This window comes from Sycon ciliatum, chromosome 6 (assembly GCF_964019385.1).
Source record: "Sycon ciliatum chromosome 6, ocSycCili1.1, whole genome shotgun sequence".
Classification (NCBI taxonomy): domain Eukaryota; kingdom Metazoa; phylum Porifera; class Calcarea; order Leucosolenida; family Sycettidae; genus Sycon; species Sycon ciliatum.
In genome coordinates this window covers 26,372,798-26,397,300 of record NC_088648.1, presented here as the reverse complement: position 1 = coordinate 26,397,300, position 24,503 = coordinate 26,372,798, and the positions used below count along the sequence as shown (strand labels likewise).

The window sequence follows — 24,503 nt, the reverse complement described above, 5'->3', positions numbered from 1 at the left end:
GCAGTATTTTGCAGAGGCCTGGCTTATGTATGACCAGCAATTTCGTAGGCTTGTCGCTTCACAACCCGGCAAGCGCTTTGATGCGATTGACATAAATACATGGCAGCTGTGCATCACAGGCAAGGCCAGGCATAGATGTCAGTCGTGCAGCCTTGTTCACCCAGCGGCTGCAAGCAACATGTGTCCTTTTCGCCCCAAACATGCACACCAAGCTCAAACAACATCATCCTCACTGCTTACCCGCAACAACGCAGGTGCCGTCATCTGCCGAAACTTCAACCTTGGCAAGTGTAGCTAATCAAATTGCCGGTTCGCCCACATCTGCAACCGCTGTGGCAAGGACCACCCCCGCAGCAAGTGTTCCGGCAAAGGTCAGCGACCAGCGCAGTAGTTCGGGACTGCAATCCCAGCCTGAGCAACCAATAACTGTTGCATGGGTACATAATTTTCTTCCCCCTCACATTAATAATTCCTCTGTACATACCCCTTTGCATGTCTCTCGTTTTGAGCTTCTATTGCGTCATCACCCCGATAAAGAATTTGCTTCCTATGTGCTAAACGGGCTGCGCTACGGCTTTAGCATAGGTTTCACTGCTTCACGCGACATTTCTGTCCAGTCTGCTAATCTGCCATCTTCTGCTACTTGTGCCTCCTTTATTTCTGACCAGCTTTATGCTTCTTGCCAGCGTGGCGAAACTGCTGGTCCTTTTAGTGCAGCCCCGTTCACCTTCATGCGCTGTTCTGGTGTCGGCGCGGTACCGAAGAAAAACGGCAAGCTTCGTATGATTCACCATCTCTCGAGCCCCACCGGTAATAGTGTGAACGACGGAGTTCCAGCTGACCAGTTTTCCCTGCACTACATCAGTATTGACGATGCAATCGAGTCTATTATGTCCTCACCTCAGCCGGTGTACCTCGCAAAGCTGGACATCAAAAGTGCATTCCGGCAAATCCCAGTTCGTGCTGAAGACCACTCACTACTCGGCACATTCTGGCAAGGCAGCTACTATTACGAGTGGGTGCTACCGTTTGGGCTTCGCTCCAGCCCAGCCATTTTCGATTCCGTTGCCTCGGCCATAGAGTGGATTATCCGGAACCATTTCTCCATTGCCGACCTATTCCACTACTTGGACGACTTCCTAAACGTCACAACTGGCCACACTGTCGCCCAGCGTCAACTAGCAATCCTGCTGCGGGCCTTCATCTATTTGGGCGTGCCGCTAGCGCCAGCAAAGGTGGAAGGTCCCGCGAGATCACTGACGTTCCTCGGCATTATTCTGGACTGCGAGCGGCTCGAGGCCAGGCTCCCCATGGACAAGCTCACCGACCTCCGATCGCTATTGGCCAGCACGATCAACAGCCGGAAGATATCCCAACGCCAACTCGGGTCCCTATTGGGTAAGCTCTCGTTTGCTGCCCGTGTCATCACTCCAGGCCGTACCTTCATGCGTCGTCTGTGGTCCGTCTGCTTACGGTTTCAGCAACCACACTACTCAATAACTTTGACCCAAGAATGCGTGGATGACCTGCTATGGTGGATGAGGCTACTTAGTGAGTGGAACGGGAAGTCCTTCTTCTTGCACCCTAACTGGACCCCATCACCAGATCTGCAGCTATACACAGATGCAAGTGGCACTCACGGCTGGGGTGCTTACAACAACGGGAAGTGGATTCAAGGTTAATGGAACAGTGCCCAGATGCTGCAGTCTATCGAGTGGAAGGAGCTGTTTGCCCTCGTAGCAGCCTGCGCCACATGGGGCGACGAATGGGCTAAGCTCCGGATTCGGGTACACTGCGACAACTCAGCGATAGTGGACTGCATCCGTTCGGGCACTTGCAAAGCCCCAGCTGTGATGAAGTTGCTACGCGAACTGTTCTTCGTTTGCTATGAGTTCAACTTTCATGTTAGCGCTGTGCACATTGCTGGCTCAAAGTGTAACAGTCCAACTAACTTCAGTAGTCATTCTTGGAATAAGCAATGATCCTTGCCATAATGCACTCTTATATACATGAACAAGCAATGATGGACATAACACCTAACAGCAACAGCGTGATAATAGCAGGTGATAAGTGTATCCTATTCCTAGTGTTAGAAGTAACAATGAATCTGTTACACCATTCCCCCCCCCCTCTCAACTGTCAGGACAGTACCAATTCGAAGGAACAGTTATGGTAACTAACGATCATGCATGGATATGTGGAATGCATGGTAGCCGAAAACAACACTGATGAACTCAAGATCCAGTGCATGTCCTCTGCAAATAACGCCTGGCTGGCAGGGAAGCACTATCCTAATCATGCAGAATGCTACATTTCTATTACAACACGTAGAAACTAGCAATACAACTGTGGCTGCCAATTTTAAAAATAGCAATTTTATGAAAAACGGTCCAGGTAGGTTTTCAGCGGAATAATAGCGTTTCCTGCTTCATCCATCAAGTATTCCTCCGGCTCCCAGGTGGCACCTCGGTAGCCCTTCCATTTCACTAGGTACTGCGTGCGCCGTCCTCTCTTCTTGTGCGACAACACCTTTTCGACAATGTACCGCGTATGGCCATCCGCATCGGTTAGGGGTGGAGGTGCCGGCTGAGTACGGCCCGGTATCTCATTGCCATGGTACAGCTTGAGGGCAGCAATATTGAACACTGGATGGGCCCGAATGATTCTTGGAAGAGCTAATCTGTACGCATTCGGGGCCACTTTCTTCTGCACCTTGAACGGCGCATACCACTTGAGCCTTAATTTGTGTGAAGGCCTGTCTCGTTCCTCGGGCGTCAGCAGGAAGTCCCTGAAGACCAACACCTCATCCCCCTCCTTCAGGGCGTCCTCCACCCGTCCTCGATCCGCATACAATGATTGCCGGGCCGCGCCGCCACGATGGCATCCTGTGCCTCACGTAGTGCCTCTACGCGGCCATCCAGCCATGACAGCCGACCATTCGTGTCCATGCCAGCTCCAGCTTTCTGCTTCGTCAATAAGCTCGAGGGAGTAACTGGATGGCATCCATGGTTGAGGAAAAATGGCGTGTTACCTGTTGACGCTTGATCGGCATTGTTGATCGCAAACTCACATAGCGATAGGAGTTCATCCCAATTGTTTTGCCTATGGTTGACGAAAGCTCTAAGCGTATCCTCCATGACACGGTTCACACGCTCAGTCATGCCATCGGTCTGCGGGTGGTTGGCCGTGCTCATTTTTAGCTACACGCCAAGAATACTGAAAACCTCCTTGAAGAACGCCGACGTGAATCGCGGATCTCGATCACAAACTATCGTTTTGCTCAAGCCATGGGCAGCAAACACATGATCCACGTACAATCGGGCTGCCTCCTTAGAGTCAACATGAACAGTCGTCGGGATCAGGTGCACATACTTCGTCAGACGGTCCACAAAGGTTAGAATGGCGCTATGTCCTCGGCAGGTCAGCGGCAGTGCCATGATGAAATCCATGCTGATGTCTGTCCAGGGCTGCTCGGGGACTGGAAGGGACTGCAACAGTCCTGCCTTGGTCTGGCTACCCTTTACGCGTTGGCACCGGTCACAAGATTTAACGAAGTCCTTCACAGTACTTCGCATGCCTGGCCAATAGAAGTATCTGCTCAGCTTCAGGTAGGTCCTGTCTCTCCCCGGATGGCCGGCCGTCAGGCAATCATGATTCTGTTTGAGCAGTTGCAGCCGTACCGGACCGCGAGGAATGCAGAGGCGAGCATCGCCCGATGTTACTAGGTACAGCCGCCGGTCCACACTGTTCCAGACGTATCGCTCATGCATGGCGTCTTCGCTGCAAGCCATCAAGCGCTTGATTACTGGCGAAAGCTCTGGGTCACTATCATACCCTGCTGAGATCTGATTCGCAATTCCTTGATTCACATCCAGAGAGAACTCGATTCCATTCAGTTCCAAGTCTGGTCGACGTGACAACGGGTCTGCTATGTTACACTTCCCTGGCTTGTGATGTACCGTGTAGTCATAGTCGGCCAGGAATTCAATCCATCGAGCCTCTCTCTTGGTTAAGTTTGGTTTGGTCCTGAGGTAGACAACTCCCATGTTGTCGGTGTAGAGTTGAAAGGGGCGAAATAGGTAGACTCGCCAGCACTGCAGGGCGTACACTACAGCCAAAGTTTCTCGCTCGGCGGCCGTGTAATTCCGTTCGGCAGAAGACAGCTTTCGGCTCACGTAAGCCACAGGATGCCAGGACTGGTCCTCTGCTTGCTGCGTTAAGACTCCTGCCACAGCAAAGTCACTTGCGTCAGTCTCCACGCGGAAATCCTGACTGACGATTGCTAGTCGCAACACTGGTGCATCCAGCAGAGCAGACTTCAATCGCTCAAATGCCTCCTGTCGAGTCTGATTCCACTCGAAGCGCACATGTTTCCCTGTCAGTTCCTCCAGGGGTTTGGAGATGGCCGAGAAATGGTTAATGAACCTTTGAAAGTAATTAGCGAATCCCAGAAACTGTCTTACGTGCGTGACCGTCGTCGGGACAGGCCAGTTATGCACGGCCTTGATCTTCTCTGGATCTGGAGAAATGCATTGGCCGTCTATCCGGTGCCCAAGAAACAGAACGTCTGGCCGGCCGAATTCACATTTAGACGGTTTGCAATATAGCTCATTCCTCCTGAGGGCGTTTAAGATGGTTCTGACATGATCGAGGTGCTCCTCCCATGATTTGCTGAATATGAGGATATCGTCTAGAAACACCACAACGAATTTACGCAGGTATGGCTGGAGGACACTGTTCATCAAGGTTTGGAATGTTGCCGGGGCATTTGTTAGGCCGAAACCCATCACTGTGAACTGAAAGTGACCGAATGGGGTATTTATTGCTGTCTTCGGAATATCTGTTTCTTCTATTCGAATCTGATTGTAACCGGACCTCAGATCTAGCTTGGTGAAATACGCACTGCCTTGGACGGTATCAAAGAGGTCGTCAATATTCGGTAGGCATGCCTTGTTCTTAATGGTTATGCGGTTTAGCTCACGCCAGTCGCATACCATTCGAAGTGTTCCATCCGCTTTCTTTACGAAGAACACAGGGGCTCCGTATGGGGATTTGCTGGGCTGGATGAATCCTCTACGGAGCAGCTCGGTGAGCTGAGCTTGAAGCTCATCCATCTCTGGTTTTGGTAAACGATATGCTGCACGAGATGGCGGTTTAGCTCCTTCTTCCGTTTTTATCTCGTGATCTGCGCCTCTTCTGGGTGGCAGCTTGTTTGGAAGCTCATCGGGAAAGACGTCCCCCAAATCCTTCAGCAGGTCCTTGAAATCCTTCTGATCCTCCCTACCCGGACTATCCACCGTCTGTGGCTCGTCCGGGGAATCCTAGGAACTGTTGGTACTCGCTAAAGTCACCGACTACGGTCTTCAAGCTGTCCGTTTTCGTAATAGGCTGTGAGCGGACCGATCCATCAGCAAGTGTGACGTTCAGGACGTCGCTACCGGTTGTTGTGGAGATGTTGTGCTTCTTGACAAAGTCAGTTGAAATGAAGTCGTGGGTTGACCCAGAATCCAGTAGCATGGTAACGCGACGTCCATTTATCTTGCCCTGGACGCGCATTAGGTCGTGTTCGTTGTCGGCGAAATGCTCCCTGTGCTGGCGGTTACTTCATTAGGCCGGCCAACAGTATCAGGTGACGAATGCTTGACAGGCGAGGCTTGAAATTCGGTCTCCTCGAGGCGTGGTTCCTCATTTGCTAAGGGGCTGAATTTGTTCTGAACTTTGATTCGTGGCCTATTCCTGGGTGCTCTCGTATTCGCCAGTAGTCGCACTCCCTTCCTTACTGGCGTCCATCGTTTAAAGAAGACTTGCTTGTGGCGTTCCTCCCTCCTTCTGGACAGAATCTGGCAATATGGCCGGGTTTCCTGCAGGTGAAACACAGCCTTGAACGACCCTCTGGCTCCCTGGTTTCTCTCCCACCGGATGGTGTTGGTTGGCTTGACCAGGGTCCAGGCTGGCGCCTCTGATGCCCTGGTGCGCGCACTGCCTTGGCGTAGCTTGCTTGGGCTAGCCGCATCGACTGGTCTGCTGAGACCGCACCTCGTATGGCTTGGGCCAAATGTTGCGGATGCTCCCTAAGTACCTCACCGCTTAGGCCCTGAGCCAGCCCACGCGTGAACAAGATAGCTCTGGAGTGGTCATCAAGCTCGGGAACTTGTAAGCTAAGCCGCGAAAATTTGTTGATGTATTCGTCAAGAGTCTCATCTTGGTGAAGAGCGAATAAGTCGATGCGCGCCTGTTCCCTGTCATAAACAGGGCCGTACACTTCTCCCAGCTTGCTCTTCAGGTCTGGCCAGTCGGCAAACAGCGTGTTTGCCTCCTGAGAGGCGATAAACCAAAGACGAGCGTTGCCCTCCAGAAAACTCGCCGCGTGGCTCAAGCGCTCCTCCGCGTTGTCCAGCTGCAGGGACGTCATGGCGAGTTCGATGGCGAAGGCCCACTCCTTGAACTCTCTTGTATCTCCACGAAACACAGGCGGAGACTTAACATGGCGCATGCGTGGTCTCTCTCCGCTGGGAGCTTGAGCACGTCTTGGCGTTTGATCTGATCCATCGCACTGACCGAGTGCGATAAGGTGATTCAGACGCTTCTGAATCTCGAATATACCGTAGGCGACTAATGCGGCCACTGCGCATAGCCCGAACACGACGAAAAGAAAAACCATCCTCTTGCTACCAGTGTAACAGTCCAACTAACTTCAGTAGTCATTCTTGGAATAAGCAACGATTCTTGCCATAATGCACTCTTATATACATGAACAAGCAATGATGGACATAACACCTAACAGCAGCAGCGTGATAATAGCAGGTGATATGTGTATCCTATTCCCAGTGTTAGTAGTAACAGTGAATCTGTTATACCAAGAATGTCATTGCAGATTGCCTTTCTCGTTTTCTTATGCAGGAATTTCGACGTCATGCTCCGTTAGCCCGGCCGAGTCCAGACCGTGCTCGTCTTCCAGCAGTCTTGTGAGCGAAGTCACTAAGTACGCTGCCTGTGCAATTGCTGCTAACACCAGACGCACCTACTCTGCCGGTGAGCGTCGTTTTGTCAGTTTCTGCTCCCTTTGCAATCTGCAACCTTACCCAGCTTCTGATCTTACCCTCAGCTGCTTTTGCGCTTTTCTTGCTCGCTCTGTCCGCCCTTGCACGATATCTGTTTATTTGCAAGCTGTACGGAATGCACACATTGAACAGGGTCTAGAGAATCTCCTGATCGAGACCTGGCTTCTCAAGAGAGTGTTGAAGGGTGTGCAGCGGTGCCATGGGACCGAGACAGTAAAGCCTAGATTGCCCATAACTATGCCAACCCTAAGGAAATTAGTCGATGCCTGTGATCACCTCCCCGTGTTGCCCGAGCATGACCGAGTTCTCTACAAGTCTGCTGTGCTGTTGGCATTCTTTGGTTTCCTAAGGTGCTCCGAATTTACAGAGGGCCTTACAAGAGAGTGTATCAGATTTGAGTCGGGCAGCATGACCATCCTGCTAAGGAGATCAAAGACAGACCAATTTGGAAAGGGAGTCCACATTGTCATTGGACCGGCCGGTCGCCCTTACTGCCCTGTGTATGCTATGCTACGCTACCTGGCGATGACTGGCAGTCGAAACGCCTCCACTCCTCTGTATGTACTTGCCAAGGGTGTGCCGTTATCCAGAGCTGTTTTCACCAGTGCTGTGCGCTTGCTGCTTGAAAAGGCTGCGGTGCCAAACATCGAACTCTACTCGGGACACTCCTTCCGAATTGGCGCAGCTACTACCGCCGCCATGGCAGGGATACCCGATTCGCTGATTCGTTCTGCCGGCAGGTGGCAGAGCGATGTGTGTCTACGCTATATGCGAATTCCAATGGAGACCAAGTCCAAGATCTCGGCTCAGCTTGCTTCAGTGAGTGACCTTATCTGATTCTTTGCACGGACAGTTTATGTTCCATACCTGAAGTCCTAGCATAGGAATGTCACTGCTCGATAATTTCTTAATGCTGGGGGGTGGTTCGGGGATAGTGTTGCTGCTTTGTGGAGCTCTATCGCTCCTAACTGGTCACTTGCTTCGCTAGTTGCGGCTCTTCACGAGCCAGTTGTTGCCAATTGCATTGGCTTTGCCTTGCAACCCCATTGTGGCACAATGTGGGTTTATTGCGGCTCTTCGCGAGCCAGTTGCTGCCAGTGGCCTGGCATTGCTTTCCAGCTCTTCGAGCTTTAGCATTACAAGGCCAGTTACTCGAAGCAGCACACTATCTCCAAAACAATTCCTTGTTTCCTTGGGCTGAGTATGAGTGTGTGAGGGATATGGTGCTAATGTCGCAGTAATGTAGTTAGTGTGTGTTAGCATCCACCGATCACACTGCCATGTTTGCATCTGCTGCGCACCGCTGCATCAGTGCATTGCGCACTGCACTCACACTGCCAGCACATAGATTTGGGCACGCTTAGCCTGACGTCACACAATTGCTTCCTTTGAACTTTTGCTCACTGCACTCACACTGCCAGCGCATGGATTCGGGCGTGCTTAGCCTGACGTCGTACAACTGCTTCCTTTGAACTTTCTCTTTCTTTCTTGCTGTTGGCTTCACTTCAAAGACTAGTCTAATCAGTGGTGACTTTTAGCTTGTGCCAGCATCAAATTTTCACCCTCCATCCCTCCCATCTTATCATCTTGCTAATGGTACTAGGGAACATTTAGCTCTATCGCTCCTAACTGGTCACTTGCTTCGCTAGTTGCGGCTCTTCACGAGCCAGTTGTTGCCAATTGCATTGGCTTTGCCTTGCAACCCCATTGTGGCACAATGTGGGTTTATTGCGGCTCTTCGCGAGCCAGTTGCTGCCAGTGGCCTGGCATTGCTTTCCAGCTCTTCGAGCTTTTGCATTACAAGACCAGTTACTCGAAGCAGCACACTATCTCCAAAACAATTCCTTGTTGCCTTGGGCTGAGTATGAGTGTGTGAGGGATATGGTGCTAAAAATAAAATAATAAAAAAAATCCAATAATAGCCGAAAAGTTAGCCCAGAAGTTAGCCGAAATGTTAGCCTGAAAGTTAGCCGAAATGTTAGCCTGAAGGTAAGCCGAAATATTAGCCTGAAAGTTAGCCGAAACATTTAAATAAAATGAAGAAAAAAATAAAGAAAAAAATAATACGAAGTAGTGGTTGCGACCTCGGCGATGATTTGTAAGAAAAGGGTAAGAAAAGGGTCAGTCAAGTGTCAAGTAAAGTCGGCGGAATAGCGCGAGCTCCGGTGTGGGGAGCAAACCCTTTTCTTAAAAAAATAAAAATAAAAAAAATAAAATAAAGAAAAAATCCAATAATAGCAGAAAAGTTAGCCCAGAAATTAGCCGAAATGTTAGCCTGAAAGTTAGCCGAAATGTTAGCCTGAAAGTTAGCCGAAACATTAAAAAATTAAAAATAAAAAAAACCAAAAAAATAAGAAAAAAAATATAATAATAAAAAATCCAATAATAGCCGAAAAGTTAGCCCAGAAGTTAGCCGAAATGTTAGCCCGAAAGTTAGCTGAAACGTAAAAAAAATTCCAACCATGAATAAGAATGGAGCATCTTATGGTGAAATTCTCAAATGGGCTACCGAGCAGTATACAAAGAGTGGGGCTCAGAAAGGGATCTTTCGTGATACCCAAGCGGAAAAGGTTGCAAACCTAGCAGTTTATGTCAAAACATCCCCAGCACATCATCAAGAAGAGAGCAAATTCGTGGGAAGTTCTCGGTATACCACCACTGATGCGGCAAAAAGGAGGTAATAACTACAATAGCTACCTGAAAAGCGTCAAGAAAGTTCTTTCTCAAGTGCCAGATCACAGTTTGAACACCTCCACCCTGTTGGAACTGCAAGCCGATCCGCGAGTAAAGCGTCTATATGACACCCACTTCAAAAACAATCCCGATCACATCAGTTACCCGTCTGTGAGAAATGTGATTGCATCCAACATACTCAACTATGATTCCACTACCGATCAAGTTCGCGATTCCGTTGCAGATGTCAGGAAGAAGAGAAAGGCACCTTTAACATCGGTGCCTTTCAATCTACTACAAGATCATGAATTTGACCGATGGATCCTGCAAATCCTGGACAGTTTCCTCCGGCATACAAATATACCGGTAACCTTTTTGAAGAGCAACTATTTCACAAGACGATCACAACTGCTGCAACTCTACGATGAAGATCGACTGAGGTTCAGGAGTCGGGTGGAAGCGGCTGCGGATGCCCTGAAAACGCAGACGCTGGACGACTACACTACTCTGGTGAACGAGACGAATCGCATCTACATGTCCAGGTACCCGTTTGCAGCCATAGCAGGTGCCATGGGAATCGACAAACACGTCGATGGGTTCCTTCGATCGGAACGAAAGATTCAGGAACTAACCACCCTTGTGCTAGCTGTACCGGGATCACAGCTCAAGTTTCAAGATCTCAACGATATGACTTCCACCTATGGTAGAACAACAGAAGCAAAATTGATCCATCCCGAGCATTTCATGATCAGAGCACAAAAGGTGATGGTGGACGATGCATCATTCATTCAACAGGTGCTGAAGGACAAAAGCAGGATCACTCGTATCATCAAAGATATCCTGAGCGGACGCTCCATGTGATCACGTGCCAAATATTTTCAGGCTATGATCAAGAATGGACTATCCTCTCAGCAGTGCCGATATCAAAGGAAGATTGAATGGTGTCGGAGGGTTCGTGGGCTGTACGAGTTACGACCTCTTGCCACCCTTGAACAATGGAGACTTTTGTATCGTCAACACCGACAACGTTCTACCGGTGTACGATGCAACGGAAGGCGGACATCATTGGTTGACCGTGTGTCGCGAGCAAAACGTGATCCTGGTTTTCGACAGTTTCGGACGCAGTCTATACACTATGGAACAAGATTACACTGAACCTGCACTGTGCGATTTCTTTAAAGAAGCCTACGCGGACTGTAAAATCATCACCAACACCCAAGCCGTTCAAGACAGAAGCACAGCAGTATGTGGATGGTATGCCATATTGATGGGAAAGCTATTTTCCAAATATGGTCTGGATGAAGCACTTCGAATTTTCCGAAGAGTCTTTGATGATGACGAAAAGCTGGAAAACGATAAACTGGTTCTCAGTTTAGGTGCCTTGCAAGGCGGTGGTGGAGTCTTGTGGGACACCAAAGTGCAAAGGGCAATTCATGATGGAAGACCGAAGAAGAAGAAGAAGACACAACCCGCACAGTTCCATACGAAACTGGCTAACGAATTGCACAAGCCCAGACGAGTGCATTTCAAACGACGCAAGGTGAAGAGCAGAGCAATTGACCATATATGGAGTGCAGATCTCGTGGATATGCAACGGTTTGCCCGAAGCAATAAGAACATCAAATTCCTACTAACAGTCATCGACTTATACAGCCGCTATGCCTGGGCAATGCCTTTGAAATCGAAGACGGGTATCGCCGTGAGAGATGCGTTCGATGAGATTGTCAGTATATCCGTAAGGACACCGTTAAAACTCTGGGTAGACGAAGGCAAGGAATTCTACAATGGCCACATGAAACGATGGTTATCACAACACAACGTCATCATGTATAGCACCCATAACGAGGGTAAAGCGGTGGTGGTCGAGCGCTTCAATAGAAAGTTGAAGTCAAGAATGTGGCGTCACTTTACAGAGAAATCCACGAACACGTACCTCAACGTCCTACCTCCTCTACTAGACCGCTACAACCAGTCAAAGCATAGAAGCATTGGGATGACACCTACCGAAGCATCGAACGGTAGAATACCAAAAGATGCAGATCAACAAGACCCCCTGCAGTCAAAACCCAAGTTCAAAGTGGGTGATGAGGTGCGCTTAACCATATCTAAGCCTCATTTCGAGAAGGGCTACACTGCAAACTGGACGGAGGAAGTATTCAGGGTGGATGAAATCCTACCAACATCACCACACACCTACAGGATTCGTGATCTGATGGGAGAACACATCATCGGATCGTTTTACGAAGCAGAACTGCAACACGCCAGAGAGACCGGTTTGAGATTCGATAAGGTGTTGAAATACAACAAGGATCAACGTCTTGTGCAATGAAAAGGCTACACGAATAATAAATTCAATACCTGGCTCACAAAGAAGGATGTGAACAGTCTTAGATCATGATTCACAATGTCATTCATATGAAAAAATAAAAAATAAAATAAATGAAATGATTGAGTGCTCTGTACGCGTGCTGGGTTGACTTGCATCATGATCCTGCACGGGTAGTGATTGCTGGCGACTGTCCATCTGTTGGATGTCATGCTGATCCCACCACCACCACCCACCCTTCTTTCCATGCTCCATGACATTGTCGATAGGTCGCTGATGTCTCATCCAGCGAGACCTTGGTGAGCTTCGGTCCCAGTATAACTAGTCAATTTGAGCCTTCCCTCTTGTGCATAGTCATCCGTGGTGGTTTGGTACAGTTGGTGCTTTCAGCACGAGAGGTTGCGGGTACGAATCCAGCTTTGTTACATGATGCTTCTTTTCTTCAAACCCTCAGACAGAAAGGCCCTCAATGAGTGTTTCATAAGGACAATTGTTTCATATATGACTGTATGCCTTATATGACCTGGCCAGGATACGCATGCCATAAAGGCATCTTCCACCCACTATGGAATATGCCTTATTTAAAAACTACAGCATATACACCTTCTATCTACTATGGAATATGCCTCATAGGACCAAACCAGTGTAGACCTTCCCTATATGGACACGTCACCCCACTATGGCACATGCCTTATATGACATCATCCGTGTACACCTTCCCTATAAGGACACTTCACCCCACTATGGCACATGCCTTATATGACCTCATCCGTGTACATCTTCCCTATAAAGACACTTCACCCCACTATGGAAGATGCCTTATATGACCTGAACCACATGCAGCTTCCTTATAAGGACACTTCACCCCTCTATGGAAGATGCCTTATATGACCTGAACCACGTGCACCTTCCTTATAAGGACACTTCACCCCTATATAGACCATCCAGACATATATAGCACATTCCACCATATCACCCTATTTAGCCACTACTTCCATATAAAGCACAGAGGTCAATCCCAAAGGTCAAAGGTCACATTCCTTATATGGACCAGTCATCCTTAATTGGAAAGGCCGAAGGTCACAACAAAGGTCAAAGGTCAAATGACATTTTCCATATATGGACTATTCATCCTTATATGTCAGCTCAAAGGTCAAAGGTCAACTCAAAGGTCAAAGGTCATCTGTCATATATGGACTATTCTTCCTTATTAGGCAGCCAGGGGTCAAAGGTGGGATTTGGATCAGAACCCCTACCGCACTATACTACTAGGCTTCCCGTCTCTAAGAGCAATTGTACAAACAGGTGGAATATAATATACAGCACTTAAAAGAAGGGGTTCGTTAGGGCATGGCTATTAGGTAGGTATGAGGTTACTTCGCAATATTTCTAGGTATATCACAAACAGAAGCAGCCTACCTTGTTCAGTATATTGTTCATTTGTTGTCATGCTTTGAACTACGTCCCCCATGCGCATCCCAGTTCATGTGAAATACTGAGTGTAGTGGGCAAGGAGAGCACGGTTCTGCTCACCAAGTTTGTCTCTTTCCCTCAAACCAGTCAAAATAATAATAATAATTACATTTTTATCTCCACGTAAGCTTTTTAATAATAATAATAATTCCTGGTGGTGACAGTCAATTTTTTTCTTCAGACTTTTCCCGTTTGTTTCTTCCCCTCAAAACCAGTTAATATTTTATGACTTGGGGCTCCCCGCGTGTTAGTTTGTACGTGAAGTGTGTGGGTACAGTGAGGGCTGCGTCCCACCTGCCTGTGTGGATTCACAGGAAGTGTGAGTTACGAAGTCTGAAGAAAACGTTGAACGGTCTCTGCTTGGATGACGACTACACCATAGCTCAGTGGTTAAAGCATCGTTGGCTACAAGCGAGGGACCCTGGTTCGAGTCCTGGTGGTGACAGTCAAATTTTTTCTCCAGACTTTTCCCGTTTGTCTCTTTCCCTCAAAACCAGTTAATAATAATAATAATAATAATTGTAGAAAAGAAAAGGACATATGGATACGAGTTAAGAGTAACTCTCCATCACTGTAACTGGATACTATATACAGTCAGAAAGTGCAATAACTAGGCACAAAACTGACAGAGTACTGAGACATTCGACGTCCTGACACCTGTCAGTTTTGTGCCTAGTTATTGCACTTTCTCACTGTATATAGTATCCAGTTACAGTGATGGAGAGTTACTCTTAACTCGTATCCATAATATTATGTCCTTTTCTTTTCTACATTTATTTATGGCTCAACATCCGAGTTTCAAATAATAATAATTTTGAAAGGATTGGGAGAACTTCAAATTCAAAGGATCAATTGGGGAAGTGAACTGCCTGAAAAGAGAAACAATCGCTAGACCCACCAGGACTCGAACCCGGCACCTTGCTTGTCATGAGCAATGCTCTAACCACTGAGCTATGGGACCGGGCTGAACCCAGAAGGCGCTGACAAGATTTTCAATTCAAAGGCAGCTCACAACACGTGTCACACATACTGATGGCACTTGGGCCTTTCTCCCTCCCCCAGGGACCAACCACGGTCAGTTTCTGGACCCTAACAGAAGTGAAAAGAGAGTGATGAATTTTGAAAGGATTGGGAGAACTTCAAATTCAAAGGATCAATTGGGGAAGTGAACTGCCTGAAAAGTGAAAAATTCGCCAGACCCACCAGGACTCGAACCCGGGACCTTGCTTGTCATGAGCAATGCTCTAACCACTGAGCTATGGGACATGGCTGAACCCAGAAGGCGCTGGCAAAATTTTCACTTCAAAGGCAGCTCACAACACGTGCCACACATACTGATGAATTGATCCTTTGAATTTGAAGTTCTCCCAATCCTTTCAAAATTTATCACTCTCTTTTCACCTCTGGTAGGGTCCAGAGACTGACAGTGGTTGGTCCCCTGGGGGAGGGAGAAAGACCCAAGTGCCATCAGTATGTGTGGCACTTGTTGTGAGCTGCCTTTGAAGTGAAAATGTTGTCAGCGCTTTCTGGGTTCAGCCCGGTCCCATAGCTCAGTGGTTAGAGCATTGCCCATGACAAGCAAGGTCCAGGGTTCGAGTCCTGGTGGGTCTAAAGATTTTTTCTCCTTTCAGGCAGTTTACTTCCCCAATTGATCCTTTGAATAGTAATAATAATAATAATAATAATAATAATAATGTGATATGGAAGAAATGATGAACAACAAAATTTGTACTTCGAACTAGTTTTCGCACAACACTCCTCAGGAAGCTACGTTGTACTAATGAAAAACAATCCAGAAAGATACTAATAAAGAGAAATGGAGTGAGAAGAAACAACACCTATGAAAATGATAATCCTAGCACTAAGGTAATAACAGGAAAAACCATTTCTCTTTATTAGTATCTTTCTGGATTGTTTTTCATTAGTACAACGTAGCTTCCTGAGGAGTGTTGTGCGAAAACTAGTTCGAAGTACAAATTTTTTTGTTCAATAATAATAATAATAATTTAAACAATCGACGAGGAGACAATAGTCTTAAAATGGCAATAAATAAGATAAATTGTGCACTCATAACAACAGCAAAAATGAAGAAAGTCAAGTTCCATAACGTTTTCTTGTGACTGTCATCAGTGGAACGCCGTCACATAAAAATGTAATAACTAAAACACACACTTATATACATGTAGCTAATATGGATTCAGGTAGAAATACAGCAGCTAACAAGTAAAAAAGCGAAGTTTGCACCTTTGCAATGTGTGAATATAGTGTATGTGAAAAAGGTAGCGGCAGATGAATGTAATACTGTGTGAATGAATGTAATGGTGCGTGTGTATTACTTGAAGAGTGTGAGTGATACAACGTTTTCTTTCTGTTTACATAGCACAGGGTCACGAGTATGAATATACACAGCTTCCAACACCTGCAATTGCTTGAAGAAACGTGCGCAACGAATAACACTAAACCAGGAATCGTCAAACACCTTACGACATTCTGGACTGGACACCAAATGCTTGTACACTGCAGACTTCCTCTTGTCTACATCAAACTCCTCCTCATCACTACTCTCATCCTCCACCTCCATTCCAATGCCGCCGTCCATCCCATCGCACTCGTATTCGTCGTCATCAGTCTCCATCTCCTCGCGACACCGCTTCCCTCTCCTTGATTCGTTCTGTGCCGTGCCTGTGCTTCCTCCTGCGTCTCCTTGCCTTGTGTTCTCCACTTGTCTCAGTCGTGCCTCTGCTAGTCTCTTGCTTCTCCTCGGTTCTGCTCTGTTTTCAAGTTGTTCCCCTTCCGCTCTTACTGTTGTAGCTACATGGTTTGTCGAGGAGCGACCGTCCGGCGGCCTCCCTTGCCGTGGTCCGGTTTCCGAGGGGGGAACCAGATTAGTCTGGTCGTTCTCCATGGAAGTAGTCGGTGTTTCTGTTTCCGAATTGTGAGCCGTGCTAGGTGTAGAAATAGGCAGCGGATGTTTTCGTGGTCTCCCACGCTTCGGCCTGCTTAACCTGGCAGCCTGGGACAACAATGATAATGGGACGTGCTGCTTGATGCGTTCGGACAAGTGTTGAAGCGTCCTGCCAACATACCGACTACCACATTGTCGGCATTCAAATTGATAAATGAGATGGCTCAAATGGTGGGTTGGCAGGACGTCCTTCAACACTGTGAACGAACGCACCGTTGTAAAGACCGTAACTACATTCACTGCATAGTATGTCTTTTGCACGATCGATTTCACTGCACGACTGACTTTTGTTGATTCAGAGCCTTTCCAAGGCAGGCATAAGAACACCCGACACGGTGTTGGCCCGATTTTGTGTTCCTTCCGCGGCTCTTTGCTCGTGAGCAGTTTTGCTAAGAGTGATGATGGATATCCATTTTTCAGGAAAACTGAGCGCAGGAAATCGAGTTCAGGTTGTAATTTACTGTCAGAGCAAATGCGTCTTGCCCTATCCACCAAGTTCCGGACTAAATTGATCTTGTACTGGGCCGAGCAATATGAGCCATACATTATATATTGTCCTGTAAACGTCGGCTTACGATAAACCGATGTGACAACACCATCACACGTCCTTTCGACTAAGACATCCAAAAACGACAATTTTCTGGATTCTTCGTGTTCACATGTGAAGCGCAGCGCAGGATGGACATCATTCAATTCAGTTAGAAAGGCTTCACTGTCACGTCTGGATTCGAAATAGGTAAATGAGTCGTCCACAAATCGAACGTACAACTGAGGCCACTTTACTTTATCCATTCTCGACTCGCAATATCCAACGAAGACGTTGGCTAGTGCCGGACCCAGCGGCGACCCCATTGCCACCCCGTCCGTTTGCTGGTACATCACGTCACCGAACGAAAACTCGACACCACTCGTAACCATCAACATCAAACGTCGAAACGCTGACTCAGGTAACCAAGGGACATCGACGTCATCATCATTATGGTAGAGTGTCTGCGCACAGATATCGATCGTCTCGTCTAGTGGAACGTTTGTAAACAGGCTTACAACGTCGAAAGAACACGTATGGGCTGTGGGTGGAATCGGATTTTCACGAAGGATTTCCACAAACTGGAAAGTGTCCTTGACATTATGCTTACAATAGTAGTCTACTACCGGCTGTATCATGCCGCACAGCCACTTTGATCTGGCGTACTGGGGCGAGCCTATCATGGAGAGTATGGGTCGGAGCGGGCAGGATGGTGCAAAGTTCGCTTTTTTACTTGTTAGCTGCTGTATTTCTACCTGAACCCATATTAGCTACATGTATATAAGTGTGTGTTTTAGTTATTACATTTTTATGTGACGGCGTTCCACTGATGACAGTCACGAGAAAACGTTATGGAACTTGACTTTCTTCATTTTTGCTGTTGTTATGAGTGCACAATTTATCTTATTTATTGCCATAATAATAATAATAATAATAATAATGTAAATAGGCGTCGAGGCGACAATAGTTTTAGAATTGCGATCAACAGAACGAGCTGAACCGACATTTCACAAAGGCTTTTATTGTTTTCAAAAAACGAGTGGATACGAAGGCAGTGAAGAACATGGAAGAAAGAAAAAATGTGATATGGAAAAAAATGATGAACAAAAAATTTGTACTTCGAACTAGTTTTCGCACAACACTCCTCAGGAAGCTACGTTGTACTAATGAAAAACAATCCAGAAAGATACTAATAAAGAGAAATGGAGTGAGAAGAAACAACACCTATGAAAATGATAATCCTAGCACTAAGGTAATAACAGGAAAAACTGCGAAAGCACTTAACGAACTTGTAAGGACTACTAGTATACTGTGACACAAGATATGACACCATGGCCAACCAGAGCCAAACCGACAGAACAAGCTGCCACTAAAACAATTTCAAACGAATAATGCTGTCCTTCTGGACACACAGATTAGGCTTATGAATACGTTGACAAACAGCTTCTAACACACTCAACTGCAACTTATAACCATGACGAGCACGGCACAAAACAGAAAAAGAAGAATCAGAATACACCTTGCAACAATCAGGACGAGATGCAAGATGCTTATACACTGATGACTTCCTACTAGAAAACACACGCTCGCACCCACTCTTACTCACACAATCATTCTCGCTCTCACACTCACCGGAATCACTGGACTCACTGGCCGAATCCTCCTCAACGACGTCCTGCCTCGGAGCAATCAGGTCCCGTCTCCTCCCATCCCTCGTCTCACGTTCCTGTTGTGTATTACGTTGGCTCGGTACTTCCGTACTGAAATAGGTCATGGTCACGCGGGGAAGACCCCGTAAACAACCACTACCTCCGCCAACACAGGACCTAGCGTCCCACTCGGCAAGTCCACCATTGGCTCCCGTGGCCATGACCAAGTCACTCCCTCCACCAGCGGAGGTGGATGTGGCTTCGGCGACGCCACGTGTGTTGCATGCAGACACGTTTGCATCAGCATCGCTTGCTGCATCACCGGCAGAGACGACAAAAATACCTACCTCAATATCAATGAGACCCAGAAGAACAACTGCTAATTACACCATGACCTATTTCAGTACGGAAGTACCGAGCCAACGTAATACACAACAGGAACGTGAGACGAGGGATGGGAGGAGACGGGACCTGATTGCTCCGAGGCAGGACGTCGTTGAGGAGGATTCGGCCAGTGAGTCCAGTGATTCCGGTGAGTGTGAGAGCGAGAATGATTGTGTGAGTAAGAGTGGTTGCGAGCGTGTGTTTTCTAGTAGGAAGTCATCAGTGTATAAGCATCTTGCATCTCGTCCTGATTGTTGCAAGGTGTATTCTGATTCTTCTTTTTCTGTTTTGTGCCGTGCTCGTCATGGTTATAAGTTGCAGTTGAGTGTGTTAGAAGCTGTTTGTCAACGTATTCATAAGCCTAATCTGTGTGTCCAGAAGGACAGCATTATTCGTTTGAAATTGTTTTAGTGGCAGCTTGTTCTGTCGGTTTGGCTCTGGTTGGCCATGGTGTCATATCTTGTGTCACAGTATACTAGTAGTCCTTACAAGTTCGTTAAGTGCTTTCGCAGTTTTTCCTGTTATTACCTTAGTGCTAGGATTATCATTTTCATAGGTGTTGTTTCTTCTCACTCCATTTCTCTTTATTAGTATCTTTCTGGATTGTTTTTCATTAGTACAACGTAGCTTCCTGAGGAGTGTTGTGCGAAAACTAGTTCGAAGTACAAATTTTTTGTTCATCATTTTTTTCCATATCACATTTTTTCTTTCTTCCATGTTCTTCACTGCCTTCGTATCCACTCGTTTTTTGAAAACAATAAAAGCCTTTGTGAAATGTCGGTTCAGCTCGTTCTGTTGATCGCAATTCTAAAAATAATAATAATAATAATAATAATATGAAACTCGGATGTTGAGCCATAAATAAATGTAGAAGAGAAAAGGACATATGGATACGAGTTAAGAGTATTTATTTATGACCCACCCAAGTTGGGTGGTGTGCTGCTTTGCTGCTTCGAATTGTAGTTAGACCGCTTTGTCAAATATCGTACTGGTCTCGTCATCGTCCAGTAACAATCGACATTCTTTGTTCCGTTGGGACTGTAGCTTTTGCTCGTTTTCGTTGCGCTTGCCTTCCCCTCTTTGGTCTTTCCATAACCTTGAACCTTCCAAGTTGGAAGGCTGTCGGTTAGCGCTACGGAGATGTGTTGAAGCTAGGTGTCAGGACGTCGAATGTTTCAGTACTCTGTCAGTTTTGTGCCTAGTTATTGCACTTTCTGACTGTATAAAGTATCATGTTACAGTGATGGAGAGTTACTCTTAACTCGTATCCATATGTCCTTTTCTCTTCTACAATAATAATAATAATAATAATAATAATAGTAGAAAGGAAAAGGACATATGGAAACGAGTTAAGAGTAACTCTCCACCATTGTAACTAGATACTATATACAGTCAGAAAGCTTGTACAATTCGTTCTCGCAAAGCTTCCCCCTTCTTAACTTATCTTTGATATTTTTGACCCACCCAAGTTGGGTGGTGTGCTGCTTTGCTGCTTCGAATTGTAGTTAGACCGCTTTGTCAAATCGCCTACTGGTCTCGTCATCGTCCAGTGACAATCGACATTCTTCGTTCCGTTGTGACTGTAGCTTGTGCTCGTTTTCGTTGCGCTTGCCTTCCCCTCTTTGGTCTTTCCATAACCTTGAACCTTCCAAGTTGGAAGGCTGTTGGTTAGCGCTACGGAGATGTGTTGAAGCTAGGTGTCAGGACGTCGAATGTCTCAGTACTCTGTCAGTTTTTTGCCTAGTTGTTGCACTTTCTGACTGTATAATAGTGTAACAGGTAGCCGAGTGGTAGGCGCGGTGCAATTAACAATAATTACTTTTATTCTACTTTCAGGTACACACCTGAGATATAATCGTTAATGAAAGAAGGAACGGCAAAATAACTGACTTTCTCTCCGGTGCTCACCTGGAGGTTGAATAGCTCGTTATTATCAAAATCTCATCTTCATCAAAACAGAAATGCGCAGCCGCTTTTATGCAGCAGCTGCCGTACGCTTACATACGGAGATACACTAAATATACATCAGGCAAAGCTCCGTATTAGTTCCGTACTGCTTCCGTATTGGTCGGGCAGGGATACTACACCCTCCCTTCCTACAGATAATCACGCCCTCGTGATTTTCAAAAAATTAGTGAGGAGTTACGAACACAGCGTCAACTGGAAGATGGCAAATTATATCGGAAATGATAACGTTTAGAGTAGACAGAAGAAATGAACTAATAACAAATCATAAAGTAGAAGCACACCAGGTTCACACGGTCTCACGGGGTCAAAAGGGGAAAGAACTGTCCTCCAAATAGGACCTGAAGCCACAGCACTCTTGCTGCACAACGCTGGCACAACCCGCCAGGAACATCGCAGTTCAAAAACCGAACTGAATACACTATAACTATAAGGGGCGTTGTCACACACATTGTCCCACGTTAGCTGGGTAAGCCGTGGCTCACCATGATCAGACGCCTACCAAACTTAACTGGATTCACACACTCGCATAAAGGAAGACTGAAGAGAACAGGGAGACTGAAGGAAGACAGGAAAGAAAATGCCATACCTGGAATCAGCGTTAGTAACCACGGCGGCGGCTGGAGCTATGGTGGAGGGCGAGCCAGGTTTTATCTTCATCTTGGTTGAGCTGGTCACTCAGAGCGGCTAGCTCGGCGTCAGACAAATGAACTGATTGACCTCCCTCGTCTTGAATCGTGGTCTTCACATTGTCGATAGCATCGCTTTGCGCGACGTAAAGAGTGATGGTCTAGCCAGGAATAGTGTTGACGAAAATCTGCATCAAACCACGGAGACGAAGTACCAAGTGAAAAATGGGCTCCTGCTTCCGACTGCGTGCCGGCGAAAATCAAACGCTGCTGGTCTTGGGGAATACCCTCCTTGTCTTGGGCAGAAGCCTGCCTGTTGTCGTCCTCATCAGCTTCGCCATCACCACCGGTAGTATACACGTAGGTAGCAGGTCGCTTGGAATCGCCATCGGAGTCTGGGGTCGAATCACGTTGTTTTATTTAAAACTACACCGCTGCCACCAATGTAACAGGTAGCCGAGTGGTAGGCGCGGTGCAATTAACAATAATTACTTTTATTCTACTTTCAGGTACACACCTGAGATATAATCGTTAATGAAAGAAGGAACGGCAAAATAACTGACTTTCTCTCCGGTGCTCACCTGGAGGTTGAATAGCTCGTTATTATCAAAATCTCATCTTCATCAAAACAGAAATGCGCAGCCGCTTTTATGCAGCAGCTGCCGTACGCTTACATACGGAGATACACTAAATATACATCAGGCAAAGCTCCGTATTAGTTCCGTACTGCTTCCGTATTGGTCGGGCAGGGATACTACAATAGTATCTAGTTACAGTGGTGGAGAGTTACTCTTAACTCGTTTCCATATGTCCTTTTCCTTTCTTCTTTTATTTTTGGCTCAATACCCGAGTTTCAAATAATAATAATAATAATAATAATAATAATAATAATAATGTGCTTTGGTGAAATATGATATTACTATGTAAGTGCTTGCTGGATATCTTACGGTTGCATTGAGGCATACTAGTCGACCAGCTTCCATTAGCCATACACCTTAAAGCTGATGTGCCTACAAGTTTAAATCCTGCATTGCATGCATAGAAGACGATGCCTGGAAAGATTTCTACAGTCTTGCCGGATTGTGGTGGACGAAGTGCCGGACATTTGATTTCTGTTCAGAACAAAGCAGAAGTACAGTTATTCAAACCAGATCCGCATGTCCGAGCCAAGTCTAAACCATACATCACGTATCTACCAAAATTGATATTGCCTTCTTCACGCTAATCACATCACCCTGTATGCCTCTGGAAAGTGTCAATGCACAATCATGTCCTGTTTTCTGTTGAGAAGCGGCACGTCACACGTTGTAGCCTGCTTCTAAACTCATGCAAGATAAAGGTACTAAATATCCACAGCAAACGCTCACATCATCCACTTAACCCGACCATTGTCTGTGGCTCGACTGTGATCAGCCAGTGGGACGAAGTAATGCAACTGATAATAACTCTAGACTCAGGCTGCGTTTACACGCCAACGATTGAAAACGATTTGCGTTTACACGACAATGAAGTACCAAATCGTTGCGTTTACTACGATTGTTTACACGATAACGCCCGAAAACGATACCTAAACGGACCGAAATGGAAAAACACTTCAAAGTGTTCGGAAACGTTTTCAAAACTGTTTCACAACGTTTTCGTTCTCGTGTAAACAGGAAAGCTATTGGAAAGAGAGCGCGGTCATGGAGAACATTTCCAGCGGGACTATATTTCGCGGGAAATACCCTACCCTTGCGACCACCAGCACGTACCAACTCCAACTAACGTGTCACTTCCCGCCCTTGCGGCAAGCCAGCAAGTGCTAACTGCATCCTGTTCGCCCATTTTCCGTTTTTGTGTAAACGATTCAAAACGATCTGCCGTTCTTGTGTAAATGGTTTGAAAACGATTCGAGGCCAGCCCGTTTTCGTTCCGTTTTTGTTTCGTTTCGTCTCCATGTAAACCCAGCCTCAGTGCCAACGACTAGGCCTCGGCGGGTAATGCTATCATTGTCACTGGCATTACGAGCATCGTTTTGAGAACTAGCAATGCTCCAGCATTGTACCCGATTTTGGAGCCAAAACAAGCATTACCCTGAATTTTCTCACTTCATGAGCGTGCATTACTGAATAAAACAGGAGCTCTACAATGTAACGTACACACTGTACTTTGTACCAGCGGCTTTTGGCAGTTTTGCTTAGCCCTAGAACTACCAAAATTTCAACTACCCAAGAAGTACCGGAGGCATCATATGACTCCACTGGACTTAAACATACCTGCTTGGAATTATTTTCGGCAATATGTGAAGAAACAGAAGCCCTTGGGGTAAAAGGTACCTTTTAAAAGGAAGAACCAATAACAGGTGCACTATCTTGGAGACCAGCAGCTGGCATTGCGCGCAGCGAAAGGGCGACCTCTCGTCAGTTTACGAAAAAATAGAAGAGCATTTGCCTGCCATGCTTATCCTGCAAACTCTACATTTCAGTCCATTACCCTGGAAATGGCTGCTGCTGGGCCGACTTGCTGGATTTTTCTCAGCCAGGTTGGTCATTCTTTGACTGCTGTGTTAAATACATTTACGAGCAAAAGGAGAACGTGGTGTCGCGACTCATAGCAAACGAATAATTTCCGTTCGACGTCTTGTCCGGAGACCATCTTCGTGATCAAACCTCAAGTAGCAGAGTATCGTATTTCCCCGTAAGTTAGTATGTACTAACTTTCGAACTTAGCAGCCACATGAGTACTAATTTTCGGGGGTGCAGATGACCTATGTGATGCTCTCGCCAGCTGTGCCCGGCGAATCGCCACACAGTACGTAAAGGAAGGAAGCCTACACGGCGTGCCGGCTTATCCCTCTAGATAAGAAACCGGGT

At 46.6% G+C, this 24,503-nt stretch overlaps 1 protein-coding gene across 2 annotated transcripts in view; it reads right to left on the bottom strand.

Annotated features, from left to right (window-relative positions):
- LOC135819817 (E-selectin-like) overlaps positions 1-24,503 on the bottom strand; it is a 115,455-nt gene that overhangs the window by 51,919 nt on the left and 39,033 nt on the right. For both annotated transcript variants that reach the window (XM_065333095.1, XM_065333096.1), the window contains exon 7: positions 22,599-22,763. In XM_065333095.1, the coding sequence (XP_065189167.1) occupies positions 22,599-22,763 (165 nt within the window). The remainder of the gene's footprint in view (positions 1-22,598; positions 22,764-24,503) is intronic.